Source organism: Lepidochelys kempii, chromosome 5 (genome assembly GCF_965140265.1).
Source record: "Lepidochelys kempii isolate rLepKem1 chromosome 5, rLepKem1.hap2, whole genome shotgun sequence".
Lineage (NCBI taxonomy): Eukaryota > Metazoa > Chordata > Testudines > Cheloniidae > Lepidochelys > Lepidochelys kempii.
The window spans coordinates 113,255,515-113,279,975 of record NC_133260.1 but is presented as its reverse complement, the minus strand read 5'-3'; the positions used below and the strand labels follow the sequence as shown (position 1 = coordinate 113,279,975).

General features: G+C 40.2%; 1 protein-coding gene across 6 annotated transcripts in view; it reads right to left on the bottom strand.

Moving 5' to 3' along the window:
- Positions 1-24,461, bottom strand: part of FOCAD (focadhesin) — a 199,885-nt gene that overhangs the window by 161,772 nt on the left and 13,652 nt on the right. For 5 of the 6 annotated variants that reach the window (XM_073345495.1, XM_073345491.1, XM_073345494.1 and 2 more), the window contains exons 3-5: positions 22,063-22,137; positions 19,443-19,597; positions 12,718-12,822 (exon numbers count right to left, since the gene is read on the bottom strand). In XM_073345495.1, coding sequence (XP_073201596.1) covers positions 12,718-12,822; positions 19,443-19,597; positions 22,063-22,137 — 335 coding nt within the window. Of the gene's footprint in view, positions 1-12,717; positions 12,823-14,778; positions 14,850-19,442; positions 19,598-22,062; positions 22,138-24,461 lie in introns of those variants that run through there. The other variant, XM_073345496.1, reaches the window with a different exon arrangement.

Here is a 24,461-nt window from a genome sequence, read left to right as displayed (position 1 = left end):
TCTGTTTACCAGGATATGAGATGGAGTCTGTATTCTTTTTTTAAATAAATATTGTTAGGAGAGCCCAAGCCTGGGATGGTCTCTCATTGTAAAACACTAAAAATATAAACAAATTCAGACATTCTTACATTATTTCACATTACACAGAAATGTTTATGGCCTGATTTTCAGCAGTGCTGAGTAATCCCAGCTCCAAATGCAGCCCATGGTATATGCAGGAGTTCTGCACTTTGAAAAAACAAGGTATAATTTCTTTTCTCTATTATACATCATAGTTTGACTAAATAGTATGACGGTGCCTTCAGGCTGTCATTGAACTAGTGAGACCATACCCATATGCTGTAAATATGACCCTGAATACAAAAATGCTGTGCCCAGTAACACATTTCTGAAAAATAAACTAAAAGATACATTTTCTTAAAACAAAAGGAGGTGCTCCATATTATGGTACTTCATTCTCTCTGACCTTATTAGAATACTGGGTAACTGACTGGATTTCAGTTTACTTAAAGAGTAATAAATGTCACCATTATCCAAATGAAATGGCTGATGGGTTACATAAGCTGACTGCAGAATGATCTTTCATACCTAATGCTCCTTGTTTCTTTAGGAGTTTGTCAGAGGAAAGCTAACAGCCAAGAAAATTGCAAATATTATTGTCTCTACTCTAGTAAGAGGTTACAGTGGAACAAGACTCCCTGAACTCTGCAGGCTTGGAGTTCAGCTCATACTGCATAACTGCAGGGTTTTTAAGATCTGCAATATCCTACTCTTAATAAAAATTCTGTGGCATCTAAAGTGAAAGCAAGTTCCAGTGTATTGTTTCTTGCCAAGAAAATGGATCCTGATCTGACTTGTGAGCACTATTTGCTATATAAGAGTGTTTGTGATGCAGCTGTATAAATGTCAGATTAATAATTTTATCATCATCATAAATTACTTGCATTTTGTTAACGTTCTTTAGGGTGCCCCCAAAAAGTTAGTGCTTGCTTGCTTCTGCAGATAGATAGAACCAGGCTGCTAAGCCTGGGAGTACATGTTAAAAAAGGTGTAAGGAGGCTGCAATACCCTCCATTGCATTTGGACATGAAGACAATTTTCCTCTTTAAACAAATATGATGGGCTTCTCTGGAAAAATTTAGAATTGCAGATAGTAACTTACTGCCATTATATCTCTAAAATCAGAAACTTTATCTAAGCACCACTTAACTCTGAAATATACAGTATGTGGCACAGGTACAACCACTACTGGACTACTGCATTCAGCTCTCCTCAATCCAAGAAGGATGTTGAAAAATTGGATTGGGGTCAGAGAAGAGCCACAAGAATGAGCAAAGGATTAGAAAACATGTCTTACAGAGAGCAACAGACCCTGTACACCTTGCATGCCAGGCTCCTTTGTTGTTCTATTGCCCTGAGTTCAGCTGTAAAAACAGAGTGGGCTCACGAAATAATCAACAGTGACAAGTCTCTTTGGAGCAAGGAAGTTCATGTTAAAAAGACCATGACAATTCCACCATCTGGTCTCAAGAGTTTCATCTTACTCAACAGTACAGTAATCCTAGAATTGGACTGCGTACAGAACAGCAAACCAAAAACATCAAAGGTTCTATTGCTATCGTGTGTTAGGCAAACTAAGACTTACAGCCAGCAAACTATGACAGTTGGTGTGTTATATTTGGAGGAGAAACTCAACAACTAAAACAGAGGGATTTTAGTCCTGCTTTAACTGCAACACCCAATACAACTTTGAAATAAAGCTGCTACCCTTGCATCCCTAATTCATCTTAGAATGTACTTATCCATCCACTACTTATTTTGGTTTGATTTACTGTCAGTTTTGTAATTGGAGGACAAATGAAATTTAACAAGCAGATAGAAAGGCATGTGGGACCAAAAGTCAGGAGATCTGCATCAGGAGATCAATGTCACAGAGAAAGTCTATGTCATGGCCAAGTCACTAAGTCTCTTGGGGGAGGTCCCGGACGACTGGAAAAAGGCTAATGTAGTGCTCATCTTTAAAAAAGGGAAGGAGGAGGATCCTGGGAACTACAGGTCAGTCAGCCTCACCTCAGTCCCTGGAAAAATCAGGGAGTAGGTCCTCAAGGAATCAATTCTGAAGCACTTAGAGGAGAAGAAAGTGATCAAGAACAGTCAGCATGGATTCACCAAGGGCAAGTCATGCCTGACTAATCTAATTGCCTTCTATGATGAGATAACTGGCTCTGTGGATGAGGGGAAAACAGTGGACATGTTATTCCTTGACTTTAGCAAAGCTTTTCATACGATCTCCCACAGTATTCTTGCCAGCAAGTTAAAGTAGTATCGGCTGGATGAATGGACTATAAGGTGAATAGAAAGCTGGCTAGATCGTCAGGCTCAACAGGTAGTGATCAATGGCTCCATGTCTAGTTGGCAGTCGGTATCAAGTGGAGTGCCCCAAGGGTCGGTCCTGGGGCCGGTTTTGTTCAGTATCTTCATTAATGATCTGGAGGATGGCGTGGATTGCACCCTCAGCTAGTTTGCAGATGACACTAAACTGGGAGGAGTGGTAGATACACTGGAGGATAGGGATAGGATACAGAGGGACCTAGACAAATTAGAGGATTGGGCCAAAAGAAATCTGATGAAGTTCAACAAGGACAAGTGCAGAGTCCTGCACTTAGGACGGAAGAATCCCATGCACCGCTACAGACTAGGGACCGAATGGCTCGGCAGCAGTTTGGCAGAAAAGGACCTAGGGGTTACAGTGGACAAGAAACTGGATACGAGTCAACAGTGTGCCCCTGTTGCCAAGAAGGCAAACGGCATTTTGGGCTGTATAAATAAGGGCATTGCCAGCAGATCAAGGGACATGATCGTTCCCCTCTATTGGACACTGGTGAGGCCTCATCCGGAGTACTGTGTCCAGTTTTGGGCCCCACACTACAAGAAGGATGTGGAAAAACTGGAAAGTGTCCAGCGGAGGGCAACAAAAATGATTACTGGCCTGGAACACATGACTTAGGAGGAGAGGCTGAGGGAACTGGGATTGTTTAGTCTGCGAAAGAGAAGAATGAGGGGGGATTTGACAGCTGCTTTCAACCTGAAAGGGGGTTCCAAAGAGGATGGATCTAGACTGTTCTCAGTGGTACCAGATGACAGAATGAGGAGTAATGGTCTCAAGTTGCAGTGGGGGAGGTTTAGGTTGGATATTAGGAAAAGCTTTTTCACTAGGAGGGTGGTGAAACACTGGAATGCATTACCAAGGGAGGTGCTGGAATCTCCCTCCTTTGAGGTTTTTAAGGTCAGGCTTGACAAAGCCCTGGCTGGGATGATTTAGTTGGGGATTGGTCCTGCTTTGAGCAGGAGGTTGGACTAGATGACTCCTGAGGTCCCTTCCAACCGTGATATTCTATGATTCTATGTGCCTCAGTTTCTTCATCAATAAAACAGAAGTAATATCCACTTAGCAGGATGCTAGATTAATTAACATTTGTAATGACTGAGCATGTTTTGTTCCTCAGATGGAGGCATTAGGTAAATGTAAAGTTTTATTATCAAGTTACATAATGGCTGGACAGGGGTAGTAATCAGTGTTCACCACGAGTGACATTTCCATTTCTCTACTGTCGGTTTTGTATAAGTTTCCTCAGGATCTTTCTACATCCATGGCTGTAAAGCAACCAACTTCCAGGACATTAACTGTCATGCATACAGATACCAGAAGGAAAAAACCCTCGTACTAGCCTTGTAAATCTCAAGTCAACTGAACAAAATAGGTTTCCCTACTATGCCATCGAAAGCAATTCTCATGAATATACAGAACAGTGGGGAAAACAAAGTTTCTTCACTATCAAAAATGACAGCTGTTCAAATGTCAAGCTGGCTGATGTGATGGGATATTTGTAGGATGTTCAGAGAATTCCTATTGATATGGATGTAATGAAAAATGACCAATGGTACATGCCTTGCCCAGGTTTGGCCCCAGATTTTTAGGGACCTAATAGAAGTAAAGGGCATAACTCCACCCTCTCCCTTCCTTGCCTGTAACTGTTTCCCATACACACACATCCCTGTGCAGACCCACAATACACCCACCCTGTCTAACTCCTTCCTTCCTGCACCCCCTTTTAGTGAAGCTTTGGTCCCAGTGACTTCCTTAGATGGACTGGGAGGGCAAAATACAGTGCTGAAATGCAAGTTTCCAAAGGGTAGTGTGAAAGGCGAGTTAGAATTTAATTCCCTATGCTGGCATTAATCAGACAGGATCACAAACCCGGGAATATGAGATGACTCTCTCACTGTCAGATTAGGTGTATGATTTACATGATGTGGAGCCTCTGAAAAAGCAGGGCTGTGTACATTCTGGCCTAAGGCAGCTGCATATTCAATTATATTTTAAATACATTTTCTTCTAATTAGGTAAAATAATTAGTCTTCGTTAAGTTCCTGATCTTGCTTCTACCAGGTCTTGTTTCTATACTGAAGCCAATGGGGCCCTCAAGGACTAATGGTATGCCAGGCATCAGGTTATAAAGTTAAGCTGGTTTCAAGTCAGAACACAGAAAACATTTTAAATTTAGAAGGATTCTGATTCTGTGGGCTCTTAAAGGTCAGACATCTGGACCAAATTTAATCAAATTAAAAACAGAATAAAATATTGTGGTCAATCAGAGTGATTTTAAAATGAAACATGAAAAGATTCAGCCCCAAATAATTCAACTTGGAAAAGTTATAAATAGTAGAAAAGACAGGTTGCGGGTGGAAATCTCTTTTCAATCTTAAATTCAGCTTTGCTAGCAAAGTGCTGTAACATCTGCACTTTAACTGAAAAAATGAAAATGCAATGTTCTTGATCCTATTGGGAGGAACCTAGCATAAGGCAAGACATGCAACCAGCTCCAACTATCCAAGTGTAAATACATCCATCTAAAGACAATCAAAGATTAGTCTTATGGTAGGCAACAATGAAATCAAAAGTTATTTGTAACCTTTAGGTCACCTCAACCCTTTTGTTACATCTTTGAACATAGGAGATCTACAATTCAATTTACGTCATAAATTCAGTGACGGACAGATTGCTTTTTCTGTTCGAGGAAACAATGTTGCATTCACCATGAATTGACATGTATGCAGCTGTGATTCTGACTCTTTCAGAAACAAAGCACAGCACTTTACTACATCAAATATGCATTTTAAAAGCTTTTTTCTACCTGTTCTGAATTTTTATTTCAGACTGCTGATTGGAAGGGATGGGGGGGAACAGCTTTTCAACATTTTAACACAATAAAAACAAAAATGGTGAATAGTTATGGAAAATACAGAAGAGTCAAATCATTCACTGAAAAGAAATTAAGGAGGCTAAGGAGGAAAAAAAATTAACATATCAGAAAGTACTGACACATACAACGATAAATAAGCTCTTTCGTTGTTTCCACCCCAGGCTTTTTAAGACGACTTGCAAAAGTGACATTGATCTCAAAATTTTATAGCCAATTTCTTTCCTCTATTCTGTTGACTTTGCTGCTGAAATTCTGTTCCACTTAATTTTAAAATATTCTTTTTATATTGAACACCCTTTAATATTGAACACCCTTACTACTACTGCACTTTTCCCAGTCTCATAAGGTTTAGCAGCGATCTGGTGAAATATAAATCAAACAGAATAAACCCACAATGAAAAAAATTTTATTTGTGTTTGTTTATTTATTCTAGTTTATTTAGTGGTCAGAAAACTAGACTGTATACATCCATCCAAGATAAGCTATATAAACTCGGGCCAGTAAGCCATCTGGCTGCAATATGAGATGCACAATATATAAAGCTTGATAAACTTTCAAAATGTGTTATCACCACAGGTGTTCTCTCAATCCCAAGAATAATAAAATTACTCTTAAATACACCCTTCATGCATTTATATATCCTAGCTTTATCATACAGGTTACCAATACAGAAATACAAATTGTTCATTTCCATAACAAAAACATGAAACACTTAAATTTTGTTGTAAGCTATTCCAAAGAATATATATCTTAGATTCTGATGTACATTTGCACTTACAGTGAAACATTCACAAATAGGGATGTAATCAGTCATTAGATACATGGGAAAGATGTATTTCTATCTAAATCAGTGGTCACCAACTAGTCAATCATGATCGACTGGTCGATCCTGGAGACTCTCCAAGTCAATCGCAATCTCTGGTGGTGCAGCAGGGCCTGCCCCAGCCCCACACCATAACCAGAAGCAGCCAGCATGCCCCGTGGGAGGAGTAGAGGTCTCCGTGCGCTGTTCCTCTCTGCGAGCAACTCCCCCGCAGCTCCCATTGGCTGGGAACGGGGAACTGTGGCCAATGGGAGCTCCGGGGGCAGTGCGAGGAGCCACATGCCCCCCCCCAAGGGCCACAGGGAGACTTTGGCCCCTTCCAGGAGCAGCATGGGGCTGGGGCAGGCAGGAAGCCTGACTTAGCCCCACTGCACCACCAACTGGGAGCTGCCCAAGGTAAGTGCCGCCTGGCGGAAGCCCTCACTCCAACCCCCGTCCTGGAGCCGGCATCCCATACCCCTTCCTTCACTCCATACCTCCTGCCCCAGCCCTGACCATCTCAGAGCCAGCACCCCATACCCCCCTCCTGCATCCTAACACTCCGCCCCAGCCCAGAGTCCCCTCCTGCACCCAATCTCCCTCCCAGAGTCTACTTGCCTCACCCCCTCCTGCACCACAACCCTCTGACACAGACCAGAGCCCGCAACCCCTCCCAAACCCCAACCTCCTGCCCCAGCACAGTGAAAGTGAGTGAGGGGGGGAGAGTAAGCGACAGAGGCGGGGGGATGGAGTGAGCGGGGCGGGGTCTCATGGAAGGAGCGGGGTAGATCCTGGGTTGCCCTTAAATTCAAAAAGTGATCTTGGGGGTAAAAAGGTTGGAGACCACTGATCCACATTGACAACGTCTACAACGCTGCCCCAAAAAATCCTCACCTGCCACTAAAATTCATCCATTCAGGCCTGAGTTAACATATAGGTTTTACAATATGACCTGAAAGTCATCAAAACCAGGCTCTGTTTCAGAATTGAAGGCCCTCCTCGGGGAATGCCTGATCCCAGACCATGGACATGCCAATCTAGGACATCCAACTAAAGTGCCAAAGCCGATTCCAATTTATGAACTGTTGAACAGTGCTGAGCATCCTGAAGCGCCAACTGATTTTAAAGTCAAAACACATACTTAAGCATTTTAAATATGGACAATGAACTTTAAGCACCTTTAAAAAAAAAATCTTTGCTTTGGTCTTTAACCATCATCAGAAGGACTTCATTGACCAAAGAGACTAGTGAAGTCTACATAATCATGTTTAAAACCATACTGAAAAGGGTCAAGGAACTCCTAACTCCAATACCAGAGGGAAGGGTAGGGTATAAAAATGTAAGTACTTACATATTATCATGGAGATCAAATGAACAGCTTTTATGCATCTGTCAGAATACAGATGTTAAGGACAGTGCAGCATACCTAATCCTGCCTCAGCACAGGGCGGGTTAGGGGAGAAGGGGGACTAGATGATTTCTTGAGGTCCCTTCCAACCCTACATGTCTAGGATTCTATGATTTAAAAACAGAAAAATCTCATTCATTTTTCTTTCATCTGTTTCAGGAGAAACAGGCTGATTAGTTTATAGCAGTAGACTAGACTATAGGAAATTAATAGAGCCATAGCTACATTGCCACAACCTCCCTAATAATTTTCCTCAAAAGACGACAAAATTGGAGACAAAGAAATAATTGGTGAGAGTGTCAAACGTTAAAGAAACAAAAAACAAAAACAATTGCAAGACATCAGGATCTTCAATTTCCTTCTAAGAATTCTTCATAGTGTGATGTTACCACAATAGATAGGCCATAATAAGTTGGTTTTAGTCAATAGAAAATATCACTAAGCCCTAAAGTTTATTTAACCTGTACTATAATTTTTAAAAGATGCCAGAAAAGATGACAATAATTGTTTATTTCACATTTTGGTGCTTCATCAATCCTCCAATGATTTTTGCATTGAACATTTTTGCATACCTGACAGCGCACTACATGAGTATTGTTAAAATAAGGTTACCCACCAGGAGTTATTGGATACACTCTCACTTTTCTTTAGGAAAGAAAGTCTTGTGACAGTTTCACATTAACCTCAAGTGCAACACAGTAGTTACAAGCTGGAAATATAGTATAGGAGTTGATAAAATTGTGCAACTAAAAATGTAAACTAAAAACTGACAAGTCTTTGAATTTTTTTTAAAAAGCGTTCGTTCCTCATGTACAGAAGGGCTTTAAGCCAAAACCCAGAATCTCAACACACTGAACTCCTATGTATTCAAAATTTAGATCCATTTTTTTCCATTTGAATCTACCTCTTCAAGAAATTAACCAGCAGCAACAAAAGCCTGCTGCAATACACTGGCTGAGTCTACAAGACTTGATTTGTCATGATGCCTAGTTTCAGTTCTTAATTAGTTTAAACAGCTTTAAAATTACTGTTAAACATCACCTTCCACACTCTGTCAGCACCTATAATTCTTTGGAAGTCCTTCTCTCCCCTGAGGAGAGGGAGGCTCTACATTCTTGTAGCAGTTCTAACCATCCCATCTCACACTAATTTACATCATCATAATTTTAGCCAAAGAGGTTTCAGAGCTGGACAACACCACTATAGCTGGCTAGGGACAAAGAAACTGGGAATTAAGTGTTCTCCATCTGCATACAAAAATCCTAACTACTGCTAAGCTGCTAATTAATTTTCCAAAGTTCAGCCACATCTATCCCTATATAGCTCTCTCCTGATGAAAACTACTATGTCAACAGTTTTCTTTCTTGGTCATAAAAAGGAGTTTCCGTAGTATTATGGGATTTTACAAGACCAAGATCCATGTCTGGGAAAGCAGATATAGTGGTGGCCACTAGCAAGTCAACATTTACTCAGTGTTACTATAGAGTTAGCTGAAATCTTAAAGCATTTCCCTGTGCTAATATTACAGCATTGCAGATACCTCTGTGTAGTAATTTTGGGGACATATGGACTATTTTTATGTGCCACCCAATTTATCAAGAGAAGGAGATAGAAAGGAAACATAATTTGATAGAAAAAACAAAGCTGTGTCCAGCGGTTTAGGGTCACAAGTGAGAGAAAGGCCATCTAGTTTGTATTCAGCTAATCATCACTAAAGGGGATCTCACCATAGTATCCAGGTGCATAATAAAGTTTCAGTGTATTCACACACACAAATTAGGACCAAAATGCTCCCCACACTGCGTTCTTGATATGTTTTCCTAGGTGGGATCAGTTTGATGATAGACTTCAAAGAGCCCAATGCCTGGCCAGCCACAGTTCAGTTCTACTACTAAGGGAAGTCCTGCGCAAAGAAGGCTTGGCACTGTATTCTAAAAGCAGCAAGACTTGGTCACAGATCTCCAGTGGTAAGTGATTCCATGACCTAGGAGCTTCCATCAAAAATGCCCAGTCCCAGGTTAACTGGAGTTTCCCCTAAGATGATCAGTCTCAGCTTCACCATCTCTGTTGATTGTAGTTGTTGTGACATGTCATGGAGAGAGAGATGGGCTGAGAGATATTCCACTTCTAGCATCTTCAAGGTTTTAAAATATCATCACCAAGACCTTGAAATAATTCCAGAATTATATTAGGAGCTACTGAAGACTGCTGAGCACTGAAGCCATAAACTTGTTTATATGCCCTACTGATGAGATGAGATGTTATGTAATATATCAACTGCAGTGTGATACCCTCAGACCCCAATACTCACCACTGTCAATTAGGATACGTTTTGTACAACGTATGCCTTGTGAGGTATCATTCTAAATGTCTTGATCTGCTAGACAGTAATATCTCATTGGATTGTATGTGCTATCATCGTATGTGAAGCTATGAAGTTTGGCTATGTATGTGTTACTGAAACATGTTGTGAGGCTGAAAACACCCACAAGCAGCCTTTCAGGTACAACAGTAAAAAGGCCAAACAATGTTAATGGCTTATCGAGGAAATGCACACAAGCACAAGGATTAGCCCAGGAAATGTGTACAACAGAAACCTCTCAGAGATAGCACTACACAATGGGAACTGTTTGACCCAGGTCACCGCAAAAGAGCTTTCTAGCAAGTGGAAAAAAGACATAAAAGGGGGACAATGACATCATGATGGGACTTCACTCTCCCTACAACAACACACCTGGAAACACCTGAGGGGCAAGGACTGAACTGTGGGAAGTGATGGTCCCAGGCTAGAGGGATTTCTAGCCTGTGTATGAAAACCTGGAAAACCCAAGCTGCAGAGCCAAGGCAGCTTGTGCCTTAGGAAACTGCCAGCCTGTTTGTCACACAGGGTGAGAATTTGCTAATTCATATCCTACCTATCTAGTGTGTTGAGCTCAGTTTGCGGTTTTGTTTATTTACTAAGGTAATCTGCTTTGATCTGTTTGCCATCACTTATAATCACTTAAAATCTATCCTTTTGTATTTAATAAATTTGCTTTTGTTTTGTCTAAAATCAGTGTGTGGAAATTATAACTTGCGGCAGAAAGCTGTTGCATATCTCTCTCCACATTGAGGGAGGGGGCGAATTTTATGAGCTTACGCTGTACAATTCCTTGTGCAGTGCAAGATGGTATAATTCTGGTTTTACACTCCAGAGGGGGGAGCGTGCCTTAGCAACTGGGAGATGCCTTAGCTGAGCTTTCCCATGCAGAGCTGATCTCAGCACCTGTGTGAAGCTGCAGCTGGGTGTGTCCCTATCTATGTGTATGCTGGTGAAAGAGCAAGTCTGGAGAGCTTTGCAACTTATCACAGCACCACAGTGGGAAAGGGAGCCCAGGCTGATGGGTCAGGCAGGCTCAGCGGTACTCCAGTTCCGGGTGGAACCCTGGGGGGAACCTGTCATATGCAGCTTCTAGCCTTTGCCATCAGACCCAGACAAAAATACGCTGCAGTAGGCCAACCAATAAGTGACAACTGTGTTATGACTGTGATAACATTTCAATATTCTGGCTATATGAAAGTGCAGAACAACAACAAAAATCACTCTAGTATTGCTGCTATCTAGACCATCTGGAACAGCTGATGAACCAACAGGTCCCCTAGACCAGTGGTTCTCAAAACCGGTTCGCCGCTTGTTCAGGGAAAGCCCCTGGCGGGCCGGACTGGTTTGTTTACCTGCCGTGTCCGCAGGTTCAGCCGATCACGGCTCCCACTGGCCGCGATTCGCCGCTCCAGGCCAATGGGAGCTGTGGGAAGCGGTGCGGGCCAGGGGACACGCTGGCCGCCCTTCCCGCAGCCCCCATTGGCCTGGAGCGGCGAACCGCAACCAGTGGGAGCCGCGATCGGCCGAACCTGCAGAAGCGGCAGGTAAACAAACTGGTCCGGCCCGCCAGGGGCTTTCCCTGAACAAGCGGCGAACCAGCTTTGAGGACCACTGCCCTAGACTGCAAACGTGAGTAACAAAAGGCAGGTATCAGAGAGGAAGGTATCAATTCCAACACTTCTTTTGGTTGCTTCACCCAGAACCACTTCCTTCTTAGCTGTACTGATCATTTTTTCTAATCTAACTTCCAGTGGTACAACTGGATGGACTGGGTAAACATCTTTCTTGTAGTAAGAAGGACCCTCAAAATTATTCTCTCTCTCTCACAGGTAAACTACAGTCCAGGTATGAAAATCTATGTGGTCTAAGTGAATCAGTGTCATCTGATGACTAACATTTAAAATGGCATAAGGCTCTTCTGTACCCCATAGCTATGTTACATGGGCATTACCACTGGGATCCTGATTCATCACCACTTCAGACAGTTACGTTCTGCCAACCTAGATTTCCCGGTAATTTCAACTATTTCACAGCATTCTTCATTTCGTATCCTACCACTGTCACATGTTGGCAAGAAAGGAAATTTTCCTCTGGTCAAGAGGAAGGTGCAGACTAAAAGTGCTTTGGGAATCTGAAAGACTCTATATATGTAAAGTATTGTTGCAAAACTCACCAAGAGAGCACTATGTTGCCTGGAAAACAATTATTCACTTATTACAAAATTAAATATAACAAAATAACATAACCCTGATAAATAGCATTGTATATGAATTTAAACAAATGGCAAAAGCTCTATAGTTACCATAAAAAAAATCCAGTTTTTGTCAATCATATTATTACACCTTAATGGCAGCAAGCATTTTATGCATGTATCAGAAAAGCTGAGTCTTGGTAAAGGCTCTAGTAACTGCATGCAACTATTATTATTGTGGGACCATATTCCAGGGGCTCTACAGATCCCCAGTTCTGGCAGCACTACAGCACACAGATGCTAGCTCTATATCTTTTGTGGACTAGTGAGTATAAAATGAGTATCTCTCTAGGATTCTCTCCCAGGCATCCAATGTCTCCTCTTTTAAGTACCTCCTATTCTTTCAGGGATTACTATGCATTTCTTCCATTAAGCTCAGTCAAGTCTTCTATTCTGCTTTCTCCATTTAAAGGAAGGGGCTGATGTTATTGAAACATTTTGACCAAGGGTTGAAACCTTTGCTTTTAGGATGACTACTACTCATTAGCTAATGTAAATTCTCCTTTAGCCCCAGTGGCAGAATGACTGTTTTTTGTATCAGAGGGTTAGTAAATACTTATATGTGCAAGTTTTTGTCATTTCAAAACAATGATTATTAAAACACATACACTCCGCAAACATGAAACTCACCTGACTGCATACAAATCCCGAACAGCTTCATCTCCACTTTTTCCCACCGTAATGGCCTGCATCTGTAGTAATTTCCCAATAATTTTTACCAAACCATGTACATTTCTGTTGAAACACAATGAATATATAACGTTATCATCATCTAAAGGACAGTGGATTGATTGACCCTTCCATAAGAAGTATGATCTAGTTATCCAAGCACAAAACTGAGATCTCAGATCTCCTGAGTTCTACTCCCTGAGCTGACAGTTACTGCCTCGAAGGCAAGTCACTTAACCTATGAGCAAAATAGAGATATTACTTACCTATAATCGAGATCAATAACAGATAACAGATCAGTCCATGTCTGTGAAGCAGTTTGAAGATGAAAACCCTTCCAAATGCACTAATTTACTATTACTAATTTACTCTAATGCAGTATTTTTATCATATTAAAACCAACACAGGTTCCTGACTGCAAGAATAAAAAAGGTAAATATGCACAGATTTTACCATGCAACTCTGATTATCAAGTGTCATGCATCTAAATCCCCCACACTGAAAATTAACTACAAAGAGAATCTCAGGACAATGGGTTTGCTCTTCTGACTTTTGACTGGAGCAGTAAGGGGGCCCTTCCATGAAATTGCTTTATCTCCTTCTTCCCACCTTACCTCATTTACTATTCATGAAAACCTAGGAGCAGCAATAGGATTTCTGGAAGTTTTATAGGATTCCCTATAATCTTCAAAAGCCTCTTGAGAGGCTCTAACAGAAGCTACTGCAGTCCAGACAGAGGAAAAACAAATACACTGGCTGGGCAATCAGAAATTTTTGCTAGATCATGATTTCAATAGTCCATTGGCGGAGTTCTGCAGAGGGGCAGTCCTGAGTGTTTTGTTTACTTCTTTGTAATTAATACCTTGTAATTAATTTTTTGTTCCAGAGCTTCCAAAACCAGAACATACTAGGAACAACCTGATTCCACCTCAGGTAAATAGCATGAATTTTAAGTCCTTGGTTAAAATAAAGTAGAGGAGAAAAAGATGCCATTATTTTTAAAAATGAATAAGCAACACTTCAGGGTGCTCTAAATACACCTTAAAAGCTTCGCATTGGGTTTGCCCCAACTTTATTTCAGTTATTACAAAATGAGTACATATCCACTGGCAGAAAGAGAAGGGATAGCAACTCATTACATGAATGAAAAGCCTAACAGAAAGAGAAAAGAAATAAAATGACATTAAGACATGGGGAGAAATTCCTTTAAACAACAAATGGGGTGGGCAGGAAAAGAAAACCAACAGCCACATATTTTATGATGGTCTTTCTCCTTTTTTCACTGGGAGCAGTATATCTAAGCAAGTCACTTAATCTGTATCTCAATTTCCCAGTCTGTGAAATACGAACCAGTAGAAGCACCTAATCATCAGGCAGATTTACCTCATTTGATTCTGATCACATTTATACAGTGCTCATGCATAGCTCTCAAAGGTGCCTTGAAGAAGGCAAGTAAACACTACTATTCTTATTTTACAGATGTGGAAACTGAGGTACAGTAACATGAAGTGACTTGTACAAGGAACATTATGCTCTACACTTGCTACTGTAAATTGGCTCTTAATGGACCTTTGCACATCAGTTTCATTGACACCCACAGGACTTGCATACACAAGAAAGTTGAACATACATAGCTATCTATTTAACTAAATCGGTACATCTTTCTCATGTTGGCAAGACCTCAAAACATAATCAGCCTCCACTGATGGGATAATACAACTTATCTTACAGGGAATTTATGGGCTTGATTAATATATACAAAGGCTTTGAGATTCATCAATAAAAGGAGTTATATTAAGGACAAACTATCATCATCTCTACAGTGCAATAATCCTAAATCCATGTCATTCCGAAGAAGAAATCAGAAACATGCAAAATCACTTGATTGCTACATCTTTATTATTTTCATCAACACGGACAACCATTTCAAAATGAATGCTCAGCATAAGTTTATACAACAATTGGTGGGAGTCACTGGCATGAGGTTCTAAAATTTCAGACTCTCCAGAGTGGATTCCTTACCCAAGAATTTACACTGATCTCCAAGATGCAAAGTACAGTGAGTAGTCCATCTCTTCCCACAGATGTGTCTTCTGCACTCCTGCAAAAGGTACTATTAAACGTTGCGCAGTTCATTATTGATAGACTGCTGTTGCTAGGTATTTTGGTTTGGTTTTGTTTTTTTTTTTAAAGTAAATGGTCCAGTTCTAAGATGTTTGTAATCATTAAAATTACAGGCTGTCATGACTCCTCAGCATCAAAACATTGAAAACCTTACTATAGGAGAGGTTACAGCTTTATTCACAATCCTGTTGCCAGGCAACAGAAAGAGATGACTGCAGTAGGCTTCTGGAAGTTGGTATACTAGCTGGCAGATATGGGGTGGAGGGAGGGTCAATTTTTGGAACGTTTGGCCTTAGGGAAAATTCAGCATGGTTAACTTACTAACGCATAAAGAACAGGAGTACTTGTGGCACCTTAGAGACTAACTAATTTATTAGAGCATAAGCTTTTGTGGGCTACAGCCCACTTCATCAGCTGCATAGAATGGAACATATAGTAAGTGTGTATGTGTATATATATATATATATATATATATATACACACACACACATACACACACACACACAGAACGAGGAAGTTGCCATACAAATTGTAAGAAGCTAATTAATTAAGATGAGCTATTATCAGCAGGAGAAAAAAAAACTTTTGTAGTGATAATCAAGATGGCCCATTTAGACAGTTGACAAGAAGGTGTGAGGGGACTTAACATAGGGAAATAGATTCAATATGTGTAATGACCCAGCCACTCCCAGTCTCTATTCAAACCCAAGTTAATAGTATCTAGTTTGCATATTAATTCAAGCTCAGCAGTTTCTCACTGGAAGCTTTTGAAGCTGTTTTTGAAGCTTTTCTATTGCAAAATTGCCACCCTTAAATCTTTTACTGAGTGGCCAGAGAGGTTGAAGTGTTCTCCTACAGGTTTTTGAATGTTAGGATTCCTGATATCAGATTTGTGTCCATTTATTCTTTTGCGTAGAGACTGTCCGGTTTGGCCAATGTACATGGCAGAGGGGCATTGCTGGCACATGATGGCATATATCACATTGGTAGATGTGCAGGTGAACGAGCCTCTGGTGTCTAACGCATGTCTAACGCATGTCATTCAATCAAAGAAGAGTAACTATGAAGTGATTGAGCAAAACAAAACAGCAAGCCTCACTCTTCATAACAAAATATCAATATCCAGTCCTAGCTCCCACCTGGAATTGGGGGAGGGACGTGTGTTAGGTGTGTATGTAACTGATGAACTAAGCCAAAAGATCTCCTCACTAAATTATGCAAGGAGGAAGGTTCTGTTCTCACTGTCTGCATTAATCCTAATGTGAGAAAAATCATTTAAAAGACTTTTCCTCTGCAAACAAGTGTTTATTTACAATAATTTCCAAAATATGTAACAATAATGGCAAAGATTCATAGACTTTAAGGCCAGAAGGGACCATTACGATCATCTAGTCTGACCTCCTGCACTATACAAGCCATCGAATTTCATCCATTATTGGGGCAGATCCTCAGATGGTGTAAATTAATGCAACTCCACTGAAGTTAATGGAGCTATGACAATTTGCACCAGTTAAGGAGCTGCGCCATTGTCTTTATGCTGAGAAACAGGGCATGGAAGCCTGCGATAACAAATATTCCTTGTAAGAGTGATATTCTTAGGAAAGTTAAAGATACTTCAGGACAGTCCATGAAGTAAATATTATCTTTTTCTAAATAGTACTATGTAATATCAAAGGGTCTAATTCCTAATGGTTGTTCTGTGAAGCATTAATCAGTCTCTCTCAAGAGTGTTTTCTAAAGAAAAAACTGCCCGTTTTAGATTTCTATGTAAAAAGTACTGTTAAAAAACCCCATGAGATGAAATTCCATAGGAGTATTCTGTAAGGGAGGTAGTCTTAAAGGATCAGAGGAAATCAGCAGAGCTTTAAAACTGACTGACAGGGAAACTTATGGGGAAGCGAGGATGATAATTTGAATGTGAAATGATTAGGTGTCACATGCAAAATATTAAATCATGTGAGCTCTGGAGTGCCATCCCAGAATACAGGTTGTCCTTCATGGCATATGAAATAGGTAGCACAGCAGAAAGATGAGCAGGTATGCTAAACCCCCCGCCAAGGTCATTGTAGAACAGGGGTTCTCGAACTGGGGATCATTACCCCTCAGGAAATCACGAGGTTATTATGTGGGGGATCGCGAGTTGTCAGCTTATGCCCCCAAATCTCGCTTTGTCTCCAGCATTTATAATAGTGTTAAACATTAAAAAAAAAAAATTATAAGGGGGGGTCGCACTGAGAGGTTTTCTGTGTGAAAGGGGTCACCAATGCAAAAGTTTGAGAACCACTGTTGTAGAAGATGCAGAGAGTTGCTGAGGGCAGAACGTAGTCTTCTCCACTGTCACAACACACACCTGCTTTAAACAGAAGTGGAAGGAGCCCAGCAGTTTTAATGACCTTTCTGCTGTGCTGCCACTGACTGTCAACTTCGTATTTACATGCCTTTAAAGACACAGTGCACTCAAGCCCCACAACAAATCTGAATAAAAAACTGGCAGGGAACAGGATGAAGGAACGGCTTGCCATGGTCCTGGGAGGGTCAAAAAGAGATTAATGTTAAAATGAACCAGGATGAAAAGGCTAGGTTAGTCAGTCATTACTCCCTGTGGCTGAAAACATTTTAAACCCATATACCCCTTGTGGTTCAGCAAAACATATACTGTTTTGCAAATCATAGTGGATGTGGTTTGAATTCTTGGAGTCAGAGGGAAAATGTAAAAATATACTAGATTTTTATATATTATATGGGTTTCATGGGTAAACTGCCAACATAGCCAGTGGTTAACATATCAATCATCTGAGATACAAGTCACAGGCATGGATCTGTTTCACAGGCAGGGTGAACAGAGTGGTGTGAAAACGATAGCACAGTTAAAGTCGTTTGAAATACCCTAACTCAACTTTCTCACACATTTGTTTTTAACGTTAACCTTGACTTTGAATGTCCTGGTTTACACACATTTTCTAAAGTACAAAATTTGATTACAATTATATTCTCCTTAAATTATTAGTACTGTAGCAAACTCACAGCCATATAGGAATTTCACAGTTGTCACTAGCCTGCTAACCACAACTAATGAAAACTTCATAGCAGCAGCAGGGATAGGACTGAGATCCTCATGCTCCAAAAGCACACCTACGGCTTATTAGCTATGACACATAGCTGAACTGTTCTGCTTCTATCCTGTAGAGGGCAACATGTGCACACACTAGCCAGTTTCCTGCAATACAGATTTACAATACTTTTGTCCGGGAATTCCAATCAAAATATTGTAAACCTGGTCTAAAGCAGGCATCCTCGTAGCAAGTTTTCAGAGTAATCTGATTTTGAATTATCTGCTGGGAATGACTGAAATGAAATTTTTAAAAACAAAACTGCATTTTTTTTAAATCAGCTGAATTACTCAAAAATGGTTCAGCTGAGTTTACACGAACTTAAAATCACCTTTGGCTGAAGTTAAGCACAAGAAATTTCATCCTAGACCTAATTTAGTGAAAGTTAGAAGGGGTTAGTTACAAATATGTTTTGAATGGCATAGTTCCTGCAACCTTGACTATGGGGTCACTACCATGACCCCATAATACAGCACAGGTGTAGCATCAATTAGCAGCTCTGAGCAAGAAAATATACTAGTGTTTTCTATGCAGAAAGGTTTAGTGCTAAAAACCAAACACTTGCCATAAGTCAGCAGACAGAATAGTATCTCACTGAGTTTGGCAATGCGACTTTAGTCTCCTTCGTAAGAAGACTAACAAAATACATCTTCAAACATTATTACACTCATGTACTTGACTACATTCAGATGTTTTTATGTGTAGGCTTTTTATGATGCTCAGCAGTATAATATCTATGCACTACACAACACATTTATCCCCGAACACCCTTGGGAGATGCTAAGTGTTATTATTCCCATTTTACAGAGGAAGTAACACAATGAGGTTAATTGATTTGCCCTTAGTTGCACAGTGAATCTGCAGCAGCACTGGGACCAGAAACCAGCTCTCCTGCATCCCCATCAATATTTTCAGACAAGATCCTAAACATTCCAGTGGGACTATTCATATACACAAAATTACTCTCATACATGAAATAAATGGGACTACCCACATGGGTCAAATTACATAGGAGCGTTATTGTTTGCAGAACTGCTGCATTAGACATCTCTAAGAAAAAACCTGTCAGATATCCCTTTCCTTGTTTTCTACCCTACCTTGACCTCATCCTGATTTGTAGTTCCCACATCAAGAAATCACGTCTTTGCAATTGTTTTTCCTACTTTTAATTAATCTGTTCATTAAAATGCTACAAGACATGCAGATTCTCTATATTTGAAATTCAGTTGAATAAAAGCTGAAATGGGAGGGGAAAGTACGTGTGCTATGTTTAATTAGATGGTGATTAAAAAAAAATCAGTCTTTTTACATCAATAAGCAAGGCTCCAAACCTGCAGAGTGTTACTATGGGCTCAGCTTTATGCACTGAAGTCCCAATAAATCCGTGCAACTACTTCAAGTGCATAAAGTACTCACAAACAAAAGGCCCCAAATACTGTAAATGAATGTTACCTGGCAGAGGGAATCAGGTTGAGAGCTGTATTGAGAACATAACTGAACTCTGCATAATCCTGTGCAACAAGGGCCACCAGGCCTTCGCAGCAGGCCATCCGCACAACCACATTCTCACTGCAGCACTTCTCCCAGAGCAAGTTCAAAGCAGGAGTCTGAAATAAAAAGCATGGGGAACAAGCATTTAGGATGCTGACAGAAGTTAAATACTGTTCACTCTAAGTATTCTATTAGACAAAACCCTGCCTGAAATCCTTTTCCCAGAGCTGTAGCTTAAAGTAGAGAGTAGGTGAAACTAAGATCAGGTTCTCTGCTTTCTTTGGGCATTACTGTATTTAGTAAACACAAAGGCAAGACAAAACCAACCAAACCTCTGTTATCCAATGAAGCTGCCAAAGCAGGTCATTTATAAAAATCTCTTACTTTCTGTTAAAAAACACACAAAAACTTCAAACTTCAAAGCAACATTGTCATGTTAATGTCTTAAACATTTTCCTTACCTACGTTATTACTACTACCTTAGATTACTAAATCTGAAAGTTTTGATAGTCTGAGATACTTTTTGCTACCAATGCAGTTTGTTTTCCCATGAGAAATTTCAAATTAATAATCTCTGTTCAAAATTTATTGTTGGAAGCAATATTTTCCCATGAAAAGTTTCAGTTCGGTTCCCAGGCGGGGGCCATGGACAGGTTCCATTATGGATAAGGAGGGAGTGGGGGGAAATGATGGAAAAAGTTTGGGGACCACTGCTTTAAGAATTGCTGCATTTCCAAATGCCTGAATTTGCTATAGACAGGCAATAATCTCTCTGTAGAACTGAAGTGACTTAAAATTCTTTCAACCTTAAGCAAAATGTGTTCTTAACCTGGAGTTGTGAATACAGGGAAGCTTGATCCAAAATCCACTGACTTCATTGTGTTATGGATCAGGCCCTTTGTTATTTTCATGCTACACATCTGTTAATTGGTTGATTTACTATTTGATTTGTGAGCAGAGGTACAAGGATAACACATGTTTTTAAACTCTAACAAATCAACACTCTGAAACCTTTACAATGAGAACACGGAATATGTAACTAGAACTATCCTTATAGTTAGAAAGTTTTCCTAATACTTAACCCTTGCTGCAAATTAAATCCACTGCTTCTCGTCCTATCTTCAGCAGACCTGGAGAACAACTAATCACCATCCTCTGTAATAGCCCTTAACATATTTGAAGACTTACCAGGTCCTCCCTCAGTCTTCATTTCTCAGGATTAAACATACCCAGTTTTTTCAACCTTTCCTCATAGGTCAGGTTTTCTAAACCTTTTGTTACTTCTGCTGCTCTCCTCTGGACTCTCTCAAATTTGTCCATATCTTTCATAAAAGGAGGCCTCACCAGTGCCAAGCAGAGCAGGACAATTACCTCCCATATCTTGCATATGACACCCTGGCTAATAAACCCAGAATTATATTAGCCATTTTCACAACAGCATCAGATTGCTGACTCATATTTAATTTCTGATCCAGATCCTTTTCACCAGTATTACTGCCTAAACAACTATCCCCCGTTTTGTAGTTGGGCATTTGATTTTTCGTTCCTGCGTGTCCTTTATTGCATTTCATCTCGTTGATTTCAGACCAATTCATCATTTTGAATTCTAATCCTGTCCTCCAAAGTGCTTGTAACTCCTCCCACCTTGGTGTAATCCATAAATTATATATACACATTCCTAAGAAGTGCCAAGCACACAGTACTCACACTGGGGCACTGTTTACACTGGCGCTTTATAGTGCTGCAACTTGCTGCGCTCAGGGGGGTGTTTTTTCACACCCCGAGCAAGAAAGTTGCAGCACTGTTAATTGCCAGTGTAGACAAACTCTGAAACATTTTAGTCATTCAAGAACTTCAAAACAAAAAAACAAGACTTAGTATGCCTGATATCTTAAAGGAAAACACATAAAACCCCACCTTTTTAAATTATATCTTTCAGGTCTTTATCTATCCAAAAACAAACAAAGCCACAAAACCATTCCTTCCTTCTCCCCTTTTACAGGTCACCTTTAGAGAAAAGGAAATGCCAACCCTGAGCCCTCTCCTATGGTGCTCTGTGACACACATCATGACTGGCATTTTCTACGCCACTCAACTAACAAAGGTTGGACAAACTGAAAAGTAAATTATGGCCTTGAGTCACGTTGTCTCATAAGGAAATATGAACCCTAATTTTCTAATACAAAAGGACACATTTAGCTACAGAGATTTGAAATTAAATATGTCCTGCAATTTTAACTCTGAGGTCTAACTTGCAAGATTTTAATATACAAACAGTTCATTAGCATCAATGAAATTCTTGTCTGCAGTGACGCAAATTTTAGAATACAAAACTGTCATCAGCCTGAGTCTAGCAGCCAGTTAAACATTATCACTCTATTGTCAGTTACTATTAGCCACTAGGTCTCAAAATGGAAAAAAAAGTTACCCTTCAGATCACAGAGATTTACTATCCCCAGCTGTATGCTCTGAAACATAACACAGTATTTGCAACTTTATTAAACATGAACCAGAGAATATGGGAGACCACAGAAGAAGCTTGGAATCTGATGTAGGAGAGAAGCTGAAAACAAATACAGACCTGGTTAGTAGACTGACTGATCTTGTCGACTAAAACATTTTCTTTTAGCACTGCAGCAATAAGATGTCCCACCGCCTACAAAAGACAGAAGTAATTAAAATATGCAACGAAAGAAGCACTCTGCACTATTGTTTAAAAAGGAGACCAAGATCAAAGCTGCAGCTGCACTGCTAGGACAGCCGAAGAACTTGTTAATGCAACATCTGGATAAAAAGAGATGCCAAACAACAATTTGTTAGAGAAGTTGAAATATATCATAGAACCACCAAACTCCAGCGATATCACCTTGTACTATTATCCTATCAGAAACTACCCTCAGTAGAGTTCTGCATAGACATGAGGGTCCGTCCACATGGAACAACTTGCATGTTTAAGACCTAAACCCTAATCAGGCCTAAGCAGAAGTTGTTGATACTTTAGAACATCAGCTCTAACAACAGACACGTATACAGCTCTGTTTGTCCACAGATCTTGAAGTGTTTTACAGACACACCATTATACGCCCCCACCCAGACAGGTGAGGAAACTGAGGCAAGGGGCAATTAAGTGACTTGCTCAAAGTCAAACAGCAAATTAGTGGCAGAGCTGGGAACAGGGCCATAGCCTCCTGACTTCCAGCCCTAAATGAGGCCCACTGCTTCTAAAAGCCACACTGCACAGAGTAGTTAATGCCAAGTATGCTTAGTTATCTTTAACTCTTGTATTCAACTTAACTTGTATCTTTTGTAGAGATGGGCTCATGAAACAAATTCATATCTGAATTTCAAAAACCTCCGAAGTTCAGGGATTTTTCAGATCTGGCATTTTGTTTATATCCATTACAATAATAAGGTTCATTAGTAAAATTTAGAAAGAGGGTTGAGATTTTAATTTAATGGAAGATGTGTCGAAGTCCCCTAGACTGCTTGAAATTCTCAATTCCAGCTCAGATTTTAAATAACTGCACATGTACAGGTGTTTGGAGCCACAGTTTTGGCTCATATCTAATTCTTTGCTCTTTCTTGTTTCATTTGTGTTGCTGTCTCGAAACAGAAAGCCTTTGTGAGAGATCCTTTCACAATAAAAATATAAAGATGCTTAGGAGTATTACTGTATCCAAAAGAACAGCCTAATTTATTTATCACTGGCTAGGGCAGATCATTAGTGTCTGAGAGGAAAAACTGGGATGCCAACTAAAAGAAAAAACAGCACATCTATTTCATTAGTGTGTAAAGAAATGATGAAGGAACAGTAATGCAGATTGTTTTAAACATTTCCAAGCTCCCTCTTCCTCCTTTTATAGTTTAATTACATCTTCCTTCAGACACTAGTTGATAGCATGCCATGATTTTATAAATGTAAACCAGCAATAATACTTCTAGTTAACAGTTCACATTTCCAGAAAACACAACCGCAAATTATAACCAGTTCACTCTGTCCAATATTACAAGAAGGAGGTTATTCAATTCACTGTTTTAAGTATTTTAACATGTTTTAACAAAAAAAGAAAAAAATAGATGGGTTATTATCTGTGTGTCTAGTTATTATGTAAACCAAGAGAGAGAATGGCAAAAAGTCAGATATCTAAGATTTTCTATGGAGAGCCCCACACTAGTTAACTGCTTAGATCTGCATGACACTGTCCTGGTGGACTTCAGTGAGCCTTCTGTTCATCTCTTTCCTGATTATAAGCAGCTGTTCTTCAGATATACATTCACAACCCCATCCTTACAGACACTCTGGTTAGGGTGGGAAAGCTTCATCAATAGAGGGCTTTGCAGTGTACAATAAAGGTGGTAATACTCTGGGATCAACCTAGCCTCCTCTGGGACATCATTTCACAGGCAAACCGCCTTGGCCAAGAACATTGCCCTCACATCTTTATCCTGAGCTTTGTAAGCCACATTGTCCCAGAGTGCAGATTTCAGGGGCGGGGGGGAAGTGGGAGCTAGTGGAGTAATCAAAGCACAAACACAAAACTAGCGACCTTAAAAGATAACCACCCACGGCAATGGATAGCAGGAGAGAATGCCAAATCTCACTGTTTCAAAGGAGTAAATGCTACAAAGAACTAGCCAGGATACTGTCCTTTTCCACTGAAGGAATCTGATACTGGTTTATCAAGTGGTTCAAAGCGTCAGGGTCCTGTTTGACTTCTCATTCGGTCTCAGTGATCTGGTTTCATCAGTGATGAAAAATACTTTCCTTCTACCTCCAGCTTTTTTGGAAACTCCACCCATTCCCACAACACAAGGATCTAGCCACACTGCTCTACGTACATCTTCGACAGACAGGATTTACTAGTAAATCAGTGTAGCTGGGGCTAAATGTGGAAGCAATGCAAAGGCTCCAAGTTATACAGACTGCATTCACAGTGACCTGTCCTGCTGAGGAAGAAGGTTGCCACAAAAATTATGAGT